The following is a 13,700-nucleotide window of genomic DNA, read 5'->3' as shown; positions in this document are numbered from 1 at the left end:
AGCTCCTTAAAAGAGCTGTACACTCCCAGCGTCTGCGCTAGTCATTGCCGTTGTCCCTGTTCGCGCCGCGACTTGTCAGTCAATTTTGCGCTGCTTTCGGCGTGCTATATCGAGCACGCGCCCTGTCGCAATCTTCATTTCAGCAGTACGACTCAGCAGCAACGTCTATATACGCTACCCGAACACGCGAATTCGGCGAATCTACTTCGTTAGTAAGAGAGAAGAAGCTTGGGACAAATATATTTCCTCTGAGCATCGCATTCAAGAAAGAAAAAAAGCACAGAACGGAAAGGAAGTTCTCCGTGAACAGATCCACTGACTGCATTCTATGCATACACTATTCTCGTTATTGAGAGCAGCGAAGGACGCAGAAGAAAGGAGCAGCCAGTTTTCCAGCCCGCCGCAAAGAGGAGGAAACGAACTTAGTCTCGGAAACGCGATTGGACTTCAAAAGCTCCGTCTAACAGAGAAAACAAAAGGGACAAAGGAGAGAAAAGGCCGACGAAGAGACCGCAGTATAGGCTAATGGAACAGCGGGGCAAACAGAAAGGAGACAGGAGCGGGCTCGCGCGAGCGAGCAAACGAAGTTCCGGAGTCGAAATGAGGGGACGTCGACGACGACGAGAAACTAGGGAAATGAAAAGAAACCGACGCTAAGAGGTGCGGCGAGAGAAATCTCGAGCACAACTCCAAGATGAGCGTCATACCAGTTTTCGAATCTCTGAGGCGAAGCGTCAGCGCCCCGTGTCTTTCTCCCAAGGTTACCTAGGGGGAGCCTCCGCCCCGAGAATGCTTGAAAAGTAGGGAGAGTAGGGAGAACTCCTCTGGAAAAGACTGTAAAGCGCAGGGGTGGGGATGGGCAAGGAAAGATGTGGCCGGAATGGAGAGAGAAGAGAGAGCGAAGGGTCAACGTGGGGGAAGAGTGGTGTGACGCGACCATTTGGGGCGGGCGGGCGCTCACAGAGGCGCGCGCCGCCGCTCAGCCGATGGGGGCGGCATACGGCTGCGTTCGTCCCGCTGAGAACGCCGCGCGCGCCGGCGGTCTTGCCGAGCTCGACGCCGCCGCAGCACCACCACCACCACTAGCAGCCGCTGCGACCACAGGTGTTCCGCTACTGCGGGCAGGCTTCACTGCAAGACATCACGCTGTCGTCGAGGGCAACATCGACGCGTAGGCGAGAAGAGGCGGCGAGGGGAGCTTCCTGCGGAAACAGGAAGAGTTGTGAACGCGCGTTAATCTTTGTTTTTCTCGATATTTCTTCCCCTCTCTCTGTGTGTGGACGTGCGTGTGATCGAGACATGCTTCGGACTTTGCACAGCGCGATCGGCCCGAACCGCTGTGGTGATGGTGTCTGAGCCACCTCCTCCTTCGAGGGACGTCGTTGTCAACATGCGACCAAGACCCGGAGTCGGATATTGGGCGGCACTCCTTGTGTGCGCCACGCTGCTGCTCGTCAGTCCCGGTGAGCACTTTGTGTCCACTTTGCAAGCATGTCCCTGTGACTTGGTCACTTTCATGTTTGAACGACATTATTTATTTATTTGTTTGTTTTGATGAAGCTCAAGTAGGCGACGCGCATCGCTATGTACTCGCACGATAACAACGATTTATCATCGAGGCGGGTTATAACAAATACAACCTGACATAGCGCTGCGGACTCTGATGGAAATAGTAACTCGCGTTCGTTCGAGCCTGAGCCGAGCGCGCGTATTGTAACATGCGTTCGGATGTCTTCCCAGAACTTGGACTACTGCACTTTGCGCGATGCGGCTGCTAGTTTGCCACGTGCGCCTTTTAAGAGCGACAGTTTCTGGAACACACAGACGCGGTATTCTTACACGGGCTAATGTAGACACCGACACTTAGACATCGTTCGGGTCATTTCACTGGACAACTATATTGTTTCCTTCTTGATCGCAATAAAGATTACTGCAACACATTCCGAAGCAATACAACATGGGACTGTTATAACGCACGTTTCAATGCATTAATTTAGGCTTGTTGCTTTAAATTTTGCAAGTATTTTGATACAGCGGAATGAATAAAAATAAAGCAGATGGGCCAACTTCGTGCAGATGCTGTTAGAGGTACGCTCATCTCCTACGTTTTTAGAGCATCAGATGCAAATACGTAATTAATGACTACTTTCAGTTTTGTTCCTTCGTCATTGGGACGTGCTGATGGGCTAGTAGACCGAACTTCGGTTAATGAATGCATGAATTTTTGCAAACCAAACAAGGAAGCACGGTCAGAATCAGCGCTCTTCCTGTCCACGTTTCCTTTTGTTGTCTGTGCTTATTCGCGTTGTCAAGCGGGCGTTTCCTTCTTCATGCCGTTTACTTCCTTGCGCCGAGCGGTTGGTTGATATGCTCATTAATTAAAAGATAGCTTCTTCCTACTTCTTCGTTTTGTACCTGCCGCACTTTAGCGTAAAAAAAAAAGCGACGTGCGTACATGACAAACAAAAAGCGTAATCTCCGGTGGTAGTCGAGAGGGCTGGTCGGAGCCAAAACGGTGCAATGCTACCGGAATAAGTATCCACCACATATACTAAGCTGCTCAATAAATATGTTCTGTCTCTGTCGCTCTTCGCTGTTTTCGCAAACTGCTCCAATGCAGGCACATCGTCTAAGCGCGCTACGCATTTACGTTGGTATTAATGAAGTTTCGTTTATTACTAAACTCGTTACATACATGTTTCCAAGACCATGCGAAAAAAAAAAGAAAGAAAGAAAAGGGTGATGCGGCAATGGATCCAAGAAGCGCATACGCGATGGTACGACAGTGTTAGTGCTGGAACATGTTGTAGTACCCTTCAGATTCCTTTTACTGGACCTTAACAAGGGGTTAGAGATTACTGCCCGGACATCATTAAGGAACTTAATTGCTTCCTTGTTTCTCCCCTGATACAGCTGCCAACTTAAACTCCAGTTCATACCAGTGGTTTTCCGCGTATGCATGGTCTTCGTTAACTCAACTCAAGACGTGACCGTGACAGCTCGAGTTTGAAGTTTGGCGCGTACGTCAGGTTACGTCTTTTGGCTAAAGCAGTAATTACAAACTAAACACTTGCGAATTCGAGTTTGCCAAAGCAATGGCTTGACGGTCACTCAGCGCTAAGAGGCTGGGTTGACTGACTCTATTAGAGCAACATAGATGGCACCACAGGTACCGTACTTCACGTTGGGTTTCGCCAATGTGACGCGGCTGATTCTTCCGGCAGCGGAGTAGCACCAAGCCTTGTAAGCGGCAGAAAGGAATGCGCTTCAGTATTATAAGCGCGAAATACTTGTTAGAAGTCAGGTTTTCGCTATTTGTCGCTGAACCATTAGGGGGATGTGTGGTGAGGTGGGAAGGGGGGGGGGGGGGGGGCGACTGCGGTGACTTTGCGACTCTATACGACGCTAAACTGGAGAGCGCGAGATTGCGGCCTTAACTAACGGCAAATATCAAAAAGTATGCCGAAAGAAAAAAAAATTAAGAAATTTGTTGTATTGATATTTTTGTGAATTGGAAAGAAACGTATTTTCGTAGAAACCTTCGCGGAGCGTCGTTAATATTTGCTATGATGACCGTAACGGCGTGCGTTAGGCGTCGTACTGATACAAGATTTGCAATTTATACAAGATATGCAAGAGACATTAAATGAGGCAAGCTACGCGAATGCTCATTTAAATAACGGAAAGAGAGGGGCATTGTTAACGGTATGATAAATAATGTAGGACACTTTCGCGCTTATCCGCGAAATAATAGTTAGTGTCCGCCTTCTATGTACGGTGTCTGATTCGATTTTCTTGCACGTTCGCATCTATACGCTCGGAAACGAGACATCCTGTCATATTGAGCATTATTATTTTTTTTTCCCGCGAGGAGGGCAGGCATAACGTCATGCGCAGACCTGTGTTTCCATGAGTTTCTTTCGGCCGAGTCTGCTTAAACCTAAATGTCGAGGCCGCTTCGAAGTATCGAAGGCCAGCGGCCAATGGCTTCAGTCGCGTGCTTGTCCGATTACGCAATTATTGCGCAGCACGCCAGATTTCCTTGCTTGCTTTGCTAATTCTAATTTAGAACCGCACTTGCGGTCAGCTTAACTACTATACATTGCAGCTATGCAAAAAAGCCAACCCCTCAGCGTTCAAGAGAGAACGTGACTTTGTATGCCTGGGTACCCGAGATGCGCGAACTTAAATCAAAAGAGTGGCGACTCGGAGAGGTGCAACGACCCTTGTCAAATTGAATACACCAATTCCTGATAGGCCATCTACAATAAGCAACATTGGGCTAGATCATTCCTGATAACGGTGGAGATAACGGGAAAGCGCCGATGGCCGATAGCTCCCTTTATGCCGTGGAGCGTTTTTGATGTCTGCCTTGAACAACGCAGCTGCGGCGATCACGGCAGGCGATGCTAAGAAGCAGTAGACTTTATCTCTCTTTCTGGCCAAACGATGGCGCCAGCGCTGTATGCGCTACAAAAATTCGATCGTTGGAGAGCTTCGTCCCGATGCAATCGTTGGCGTGTTTTATTAATTTTGAATAACGTAGACACGTGGCTTAATGAGTCAACAGTATTGCACAGCGGTGTTCTTGATAATATCCTCTCATCTTTGTAAATTATCTGCGCTAACGGAGCGGTGCTATATAGTTAGGGTGTATTTGTAAGCGTGCCTGCTATTGGCGCAGTACAAACTTAAGCAGTACTGACAACACGCGCCCCCCCTGTGACACGCTATAATTGGTGCACTATGAATAAAACACTATAGGTGGCACAACAGGAAAAATAAGAAAGAAGCCTAGATGGTATCTGTTCTCAAGGATGCATGAAAGCGTCATTTACAGTCACGGTGTAAGGATGCTGTGCCATTATATCGTCGCATGGCCTATTTCTGCACTGTCATTTTTGACACTGTCTGCCATATCATAGACGCGACTCGAAAAATATAACTAATTCTTATGCGAATCCCAGGGGCGCTGCTCTGACTGCGAGACACCTCTAGGGAAATTTCATTGCACGCTGACTACTAGTGCGACCTTGGCTAAGGCGCCACCGGTCGAAAGTCTGCATTAAAAAGTTTACGGCTGTCTCCAAAGGCGTAGATGCATGGAAGGCAACTTGAGCTGAGAAGCAATCCCATCTGCGAAGTAGCTGCGTCGCTGGTGGCACCATCGGACCACAGAGAGCGAAGTATTCTTGACGGCAGGCCGCAATAAAGTGACTGACTTGTACCTTGACAAGAAAGAATTCATATTCTCTCATCCCGGTCTCTACAGTGGTGACCTAGTCGTTTCTGGAATATCGTTGTCGGAGTAGCACATTGCTCATCATTTAATAAACGACAACAACAGCAGTACAGGTGCTTTTCCGTAAAGCGATGCAAAAGGCGGCGCTCTGCATTTGCAGTAAAAGGAAACCTGATATCTTTGACAAGAACAATGACATTTCCGCTGGAGATAGCGAAGCGTGGCCAGATAGAAATTTAAGGGTCAGGAAATGAAACCAGTGGACAGAGTTAAGGAGGTGAAAGGCACGAAATCAGTACAAGAGTGACGTACTCTGCTTAATCCAGGGAAAACACGGGGAAGGCGGGATATGTAAATTCAAGATGATGAGCAAAATGAGAACAAGGCGAAAGCAGGAGCCAACGTTTCGACAAGTGGACTTGTCGAAACGTCTTGAAAAAGATAAGTCCACTTGTCGAAAACGTTGGCTCCTGCTTTCACCTTGTTCGCGTGTTGCTCATACTATGCTTAAGTTGCAAGCCCTTATAGTGCAGAAATCCTGTAAATGCAAACATCCTGTGAATAGATGCCTAAACAATAGGTGCCGTGTAAGAACGGAAGAACGAGAAAAATATCGGGACGCCACCGAAAGTTTACGTCAAGGTGTACTCACAGGGCGTTAGCGGATATTAACGCGGACTTCGCTCGATACGGACTTTAAAACCGGCGTCAACATAGATTGAGTGACTCAGTCGTTAATTTTTTTTTACCGGCTCTACGAACTGACTTCACACGAACTATTCGAGATTCGGCCGTCGCTAGCCAGTGCTTGAATAACAATTTGCACACCTGATTTTGAAAACTCTCCCTTTAACCTGCACGTTGGGCTAAAACAAACCGGAACAAAGAGGTGGGAGGGTTATACGGCCTGTGTTAAAAGACAAGAGTGTGTTTTCCACTGCTACCGAGACTGGCTTTGGCGTGAGGCTTTGTTGTGACACGGCGTCTGCCTGCACTGGACACGCCTTTACAGTAGCGAAGCCTCTGCAATACCCAGATTTTCCAAAACACTACAGCATATGACAGTGTATGCGACCTGAGAGCCATCATAAGGACTCTAGATCATTCCGTTTGGAATGAACCAAATTTTCCTGGGACAGGAAGCACAATTTGTCTCGAGACGATACAAGAGCCGGTTAGAACACGTCATAGAAGAAAAGGACTACGCGACTAACGAATGCAAAATGGAAGTATCGGGAGAAACCGGCAGTTTCTGGTTGCTTCTCCCCTCCTCGACCACCCACACTACTTCTAAGTTCCCAGAGTTCCTTTTATTCTATCCGTCTGTGAAACAATGCACTACGAAGGAAGAACCCAGCCGGTACCTGTCAGCGCCCGTTTTGTTCGCCCAGACAATGAGCGAACAATTTGTGCCACGATGAACGGGCTGGCGAAACGACGTATTTTTCTTTTTGGCCGGGTAGCGCCGGTCCACGTCTCTTATCGCTTCTTTTATTTTTTGCTTCGAGATTACACGTCTATCTCTTTCTTCATATTTCTTTTTTTTCTCTCTGAGGGGGTGACACGACACGACCCTTTCGACCCGCAATCGAATATTATGCAAATGAACGCGTGCCATCCATTTGTCTCGTCACCGGAGCTCGTAGTACGAAAACCATGAGCTGTCAACGGCAGCGGCTGGACGGTTCCTTCTCGTCGGGGACGCTGCTCGCAGCTCAGGGCCGAGTGTTTGGTGAGGAACTGAGCTGAAACGAGGCGGGCGGAGTGGGTCCTGGGGTTCGGAGAGGACCGAGGGAGCTCCCGAAAGGGGAGTAAGCACGTAGACTTGAAAGCTTATGGACAATCGAGAGTATGGAGGGAAGATAAACAGAAATAATGAAAAGAGATTTATCTTCAAAAGGGAGTTATATGTTGGCGCGGAAGGCAGAAAAGAAAGAAAGAAAGAAAGAAAGGAAGAAAGAAAGAAAGAAAGAAAGAAAGAAAGAAAGAAAGAAAGAAAGAGCAGTTCAAGATGGGGAGAAATGACCCGGGAATTTAAGAGGTCCCTGCTTTCGTGAACCGGCTGGGTCGACGCCATGCCAAAGCATTTTTCTTGCACAGCAGCATTTATTTCTTAGCCATCAGCATCGCTTCAATTTCCTTCTCCTATATCGAAGAATACGTTCATTCAGATATTTCGACCCATGTCGGCTCCCCGCAGATCTCGCGAGAGAGTGAAGACAGAGGCGTTTTCTTGGTTTCTTTTATTTGTTGTTTTCTTTCTATATCGGTACTATATCTGAGTGCTTGAAACGTTGCATAATATCACCCGCTCTAATCTTTATTTTGTTTCAACCTCCCTTTTGGCTGCGCCACAAGAAGACGTCCGATACAGCACAGAGAAAACCGGAACAGAATTGATAAGCCTTTGGTGAAATAACCTCGTTCTTTCGTCTGTTTTCCAATAGTCTCGTTTTTCTTTCATCAACGACGCCGCTTCTCACACAAAAGCGTTGTTTACACTTGAGCGATTATATTAATTAGATCCTGCTCGTGTTTGTTCTTTATAATTTCGTTCATTTTTCTTGCGGACTGTTCGCATTGGTACAGGGTCCTGGCCAACGTGCCAGACAGCACATCGTTTTCGTTACGCGGGCTATCTAAGCTATCCATCTGTTTGTTCTTCCCGCTGAGTAACGAGTTTCACTTCCTGCAAATTAAAAAAAAAAGAAGGAACAAGGCAGAGCCATTATTCAAACTTCCCGGAAGAGAGATATACTTGTTATTTGGCTGTGCCCCTCTTGTTGGTTGCTTTCCTTGCAATTTCCGGCTGATTTCATTAAATGCGTTTGTAGCTATGCAGGAAAGGACCGCCGCTGTGTGATTTGAGTTACAGCGATCCCTGGAAGTGTGTTTGCGGGCGTGTACTTGATTAGAATGCGGTGTTATTACGAATATCGAATGCTGCTTCGAGAGGCAAGCATTGATGAAACATTGTTTGTCCTTCTGCACGCGAACAGAGTGGATCCACAAAGGAGATGAAAGAAATCAAATCTTTTTGCTCTGATCAATAGCCAATGTTTACATACCAGACTATACGTTCTCCAAAACGCATACAGACGCCTTGAGCACATGCGGTAAATGACTTATTTATGCTGATACTTGAGCGTAACACAACACGAGTTTGGTTATTTCTTCATTGAGAACAAAGCTAATGGATGCGTATTCAAAACAAGCTACGTTATTACGGGCGATGAGCAAAACGTAAGTTAAATAATACTGTGGCGCTACTGTAATCGTAAGTGTAATGCCAACGAATTGAATGGACTAAATATAACAGCGTGTCGCATTTCGCCTTTCTACTCACTTTTACTAAGTATGTCAGTCGTCTCAGCGACCTTACACCTTGAAGCTATTTAATCGTACGAGAGTAAAAACAAGATTCTAGGCGATTCAAGAAGTCTCCTGCCGAACTGAACTACTATATATTCCCAAAAGGAATTCAGTCTGTTAAAGCAAGCACGCTCTTGAATTAAAACAAGAATAATTTTGGGAAGCTTTTTGTGCGGGATGGAACACTTCCGAAACGTAAGACCGCAACTTTTCGCTTGTTTCACACCTTTATGGCCTGCCTGGTGGTTCTGCTTTATTTATCTCTGTTTATCAATAGGCACACGCAAATTTCGCGAAAGAAAACAACGCAGAAATTTTAAGTTTTTCTTAGGGTTCAAGACGAGGGTTTTAATTGCATGGTGTGAACCAAACGTTCTACCCGAAAGTCAGGACAGCTGTCTCTGTAGAACATCGCACTATCGGAAGCCGAGCTTTCATACAAAATTCTTAACAACCGTGCACCTGCTCTTTCTCAAAATATCTTCGTTGAAGATAGAAAGAATGAACGAAATATCTACTGCACTATTTCAGAAAGAAACACATGACCACCAAATGAATCGACGGAGCTACTTTCAATTAAATGCGCTGCTGCAGCTATTTGATTGCCCATTCGCCGATAGAGGGAACGTCGTAGACTGATCACCACAGACGCATCTACAAGTACGCACGCACCCACGTACAAAACACACACACACACACACGCACACACACACACACACGTGGGCATGTGTGTGGGTCGGGGAAACATATATGATAGTATGATTCTGCAGGCACTATGAAATAGGAAATGTAAAGGAAATGTAAAGGTAAATTAATGAAAAACCTGGTTGTTTTGCTCATCCATCATTTAAAAGCGACATTCGAAGTGGTCATATTAAAGTACACTGGAAACGAAGTCTACAATACTGAGCAGTCGTGGTATCCGGAGAGCACATGAGTGTATCGACCTATATCGTAGACAGATACGTTTGAAATCTGTTCTCGAAGTTAGATGCAGCGGCTGCCCGATTCCGCTCAGGATCAAATACGTTGTGTGGTAGACCTGCTGCTGCCTGCACTCTGTTTGCACGTACAGTGGCGGCGGACTTCGCTAGTGGCAGTATGCAGTGATCTCGATAACAGCCAAATGTCGTGACGACTGCCGACTGAGCCTCACGCTGTCCGTTGGACAAGCCATTAGCGTACGCACACTCGAGACCACGACGCCCATTTTCACTCGGTCCATTTCGAAATGAGTACAGAGTAAACAGCAATGAAGAAGTTAATAGCTGAGCCCTTTCTTTCTCTTGTTCGCAACTATAATAACCTACGACGGTCTCTATATGCTTCCTAGCGTGACTGTCATCCATACACGCGTGCAGGATGTTTTTTTTTTCCCGCAGGGTAAACAAACTTAAGGGAGCTATAAGACACTTCACTAATGAGCACGACGACCCTGCAGAACCCGTTAATCTCAGAAGCTCATTGTCATCGCAACCGTTATTATAGTGCAGCAAAGAGTAGAATATTAGAAAAAAAAGAAACGCTACAATCAACACTGGACAGTGCCCAAATGCAGCGCTCGTGACACGACTGCAGCACTCGAGGATATGCCGGTATAATTTATGCCACATGGATCAACCTATCCTGCTGAGCAAGTTTCTTCGAGACGTTTGTTTAACTACCACTGCTACTATTACATCTCCAGATTTTTATCTTTCTGCATACTACCGACAGATGGCCGCTGAGGCCTTGTCTGGACTATGAATTTTTGGCGTGAAGGAGGAGATGGCTTATCTCTTTCCAAGAGCGCGTGTCTGCTTGAAAAATAGGTTCACCGATCACATGCATAAATATAGCTCCCGAATACGACTTATGAAAGGCAGCCTAAATATATCGAGAGTGCCGTTAGCTTTCGAAAGAGGTCTTTGCCTTATACTGGTACGCCTAATACGCTAAGCCGTGTAATGTTTCGTCCATACTATAGATGGCTCCTCCTGAATGGAAATGATCTGTGTTCACGTTATTGCATTACGCTTTACAGATGCTCTCTGCTTCGTTATCGCGCATATTCTACCAGTTTTCTTTCCTTATCAGTGTTTCCGCGCTTCTTACCTCATCTATATACGCAAACCTCTGACTTAGTTATCTCTCCTTACCTTCTACAGCTTCATAATTCATGTTAATGAGGCCTTAAATGGCGGACATAGACAATTCCGCAGGAGACATGATGAAACGGGTAGCAAACACTAAAACAGGGTAACAAAAAATGAGACATATACGACGGAACACCAACGAACCAAACATAGCGGTGAACCCGCCGTGGTTGCTTGGTTGCTATGGTGTTGGGCTGCTAAGCACGAGGTAGCGAGATCAAATCCCGGCCACGGCGGCCGCATTTCGATGGGGGCGCAATGCGAAAACGCCTATGTACTTATATTTAGGTGCACGTTAAAGAACCCCAGGTGAATGGTCCAAACTATTCCGGAGTCCCCCACTACGGCGTGCCTCATAATCATATCGGGGTTTTGGCACGTAAAACCCCATAATTTAAACAGAGCTGTCTCTATCGCATCAGCAGACGAAGTTTTTCGTTGTCACTACAAAAAGGAACAAACAGAGAAACGTCATCCTGATGGGAGGCCCAAAAAATAAGAGACAATAAATGCAATATAACGACAGTTATCGATTATGTTTCAAAGTTTTCACAAGATTGTCGCTCCCCTTTTGCGATTAGAGTTATGGAAGACTTCAAACGGATCTCAGTCACCTCATCTTCGTTAATGTGCAGCTAAATTTCAGACGCGGGCGTTACGAAACAAAGGAGTACAGCCGAATAACATTCAGATGGTCAGAGGTGCCTACAATAATGTGCTGCTGTAAGTTTTATGCTCACCATCATCACAACCTTTGACACCACATGTTCTTGCTGACTGAAATAGTACGAAGAGCCACCGCAATTGAACGGCAACAATCATCAATCAAGCTGCACACTGTATGTCCTGTTCGAAGATAAGAGAGCGTAGGATCTTCCGCCTTCAAAACGCCCCGGCTACAAGCGTCTCCCGAATGTGAAAAGCTAGGACCCTTCGCTCTCGATGCCACTGAGCCAAGGTTCACGACCTGGCAACATCGCTCACGTGCAAGCATGCGCGCACTGTATTACGTGTGCCTTCACAGCGGCGTCCATAGTAACAGAAGCTGGGCGGATAGCTCTGAAAACGAACCGACAAAGAAAACTTACTACTCACTTGCCCCTGGAAGTGTTCACCCGTGCACAAGGCTCAATAGGGACCGAAGAGTTGCCCACGATTCAATGCGATGCGGGCTTCCATCACTCCGCGTATAGGCAGCAAGGCAATGCAAAGTCGCACTCCCGCAAGCCGACGCAGTTGCTTCGCGCCGGTGATTGCGGCAAGCCAAGAGAAAAGCTCAATGAATAATGCATGGAACAAAATGTTTTCAGTATACTTTTGTTGAGGGGTGGCTATGTAAAACAAGAGTGCCCGCGACGTCAGCTATGCGTCCTTTATCTTTAGCCCAGTCTGAGTGCCCCGTACCTTTTGTTGTCGCCTCTTGGTGTACGTATTGTATTCTCCGGAAGAAATTGTATACGACCTTTTTCTGGTGGATCCCTTTTCTTCCCCACTTCGATTCCTAGGTAATGTTGCTTCCTCTAGCTTCTGAATATCCACATCCCTTGTTGTCAGCATTCCAAAACAGGATCTTCCACTGTGTGCGTGTTCCTGAATGCATCGCTGTAGTTTCCAGGCACTATGTCTAGATCGAGTCGGTGACAGTCTTTTTTCTCGGGCGACGCGGCGTATAACCAGGATGTGCCTCAGAAGCACTGAAAGGTTTTTCCAAATAGCTGTTCAACTGCGTTTCCTCGTTTTGATTGAGAGCACGTTTGTTCTTTGCTTTCCTGCTGCCAATGTTTCCGTCTATTCGGAACTATCCGGCCAGTGCGGGCTCTCAAAGAAATCGACGTCGCAATGATATCCATACATTTTATGTTCCACTAGTGTTCCTAGTAATATGCAAAGGGCATAAGAGAAAGCAATGCCGCTCACATTATATTGCTGCTGTCCTTGAGTTCGACATCTTGTACGGAAGACCTGACAATATTACACTTAAAAACGAGGATATGCACAATATAAAATCATCATTTTGCAAAGACATATTTAATGTGCATTATAATAGCTTCTGAATGGGTCACTGACGAGTTTTATTTAATGCCTTGTTTCAACAGTAGCTGAGAGGCGAGTGGTGCGGCAATAAGAAAATCAGAGATGGGAAAGCGTCGTATCGGTCGAACCTGATTGTTTAAAAATCCCGCAAAAACGCAGTCAGTTTTAATACGTTTGATGAATGAATTTCGGAGAGGACGCGTTCATTAGAATGTATTTGGCCCGATTATGCGCATAAAGACGCCTTAAGAAAGTTAATCAAGCTATCAGTGCTCACGAAAGAAAAAAAAATATTTAGGGAGAAGGCGTTGTTTCTGACCAGGAGCTTCTATTTTTCCCAATATCCATCTTTTGTTCGCCTGCAAAATGAGTCGCGAAACATTTCTACGCGCCATTACGTTCTTCACCATCATCCATTTTCCTTGCGTCTCTTCGTAAATATTATTACCCCTGCGACGTCTCAGTTATAACTTTTTTTTTTCAAGTTTTACACGCAGATCACGCACTGCTTAAAACTATGTTACAGAGAGAGAGAGAGAGCGACAGAGAGAGATCGAAGAGAAAGACAAAATGACGAAGACAAAATGCTACTTGCTTCAAAACGCTTCCCGCTCGTTTCAAACTTTCATTCGCTTACATCCCTATTAAGACTTAACAGCAGCATGGGAAGCCATCCCCAGGCTCGTCCATCGCTTCTCCAAAGACGTTCAGCTATGATCCCACCATAGCGGTGAAGGCGGGAGGTGGGATGAGTGGGGCATAGTGGGTGGGGAGAGCCTCTGCCTCGTTACTGCTCTTTTGCAAGGCGCAGATTTCCGGCTTCGAAATGCGCTCAGCGCTCCTCGGGAAGGCGGACGCTGTCATTTACTCTTCGTCGCAAATTATTTTTCCGCCTCATTGCCCCGACGCCCGAGCAC

The 13,700-nt window shown here is 46.4% G+C and overlaps 1 protein-coding gene across 1 annotated transcript in view; it reads left to right on the top strand.

Moving 5' to 3' along the window:
* The first annotated feature begins 977 nt into the window (after positions 1–977).
* Positions 978–13,700, top strand: part of LOC119455707 (uncharacterized) — a 123,665-nt gene continuing 110,942 nt past the window's right edge. The window contains exon 1 of the mRNA XM_037717131.2: positions 978–1,463. Coding sequence (XP_037573059.1) covers positions 1,346–1,463 — 118 coding nt within the window. The 5' untranslated portion in view covers positions 978–1,345. The remainder of the gene's footprint in view (positions 1,464–13,700) is intronic.

The sequence above is a fragment of the Dermacentor silvarum genome, chromosome 6 (assembly GCF_013339745.2).
Source record: "Dermacentor silvarum isolate Dsil-2018 chromosome 6, BIME_Dsil_1.4, whole genome shotgun sequence".
NCBI classification, from domain to species: domain Eukaryota; kingdom Metazoa; phylum Arthropoda; class Arachnida; order Ixodida; family Ixodidae; genus Dermacentor; species Dermacentor silvarum.
Note: the sequence above shows the minus strand (reverse complement) of the source record. Positions and strands in the feature narration are given on the sequence as shown.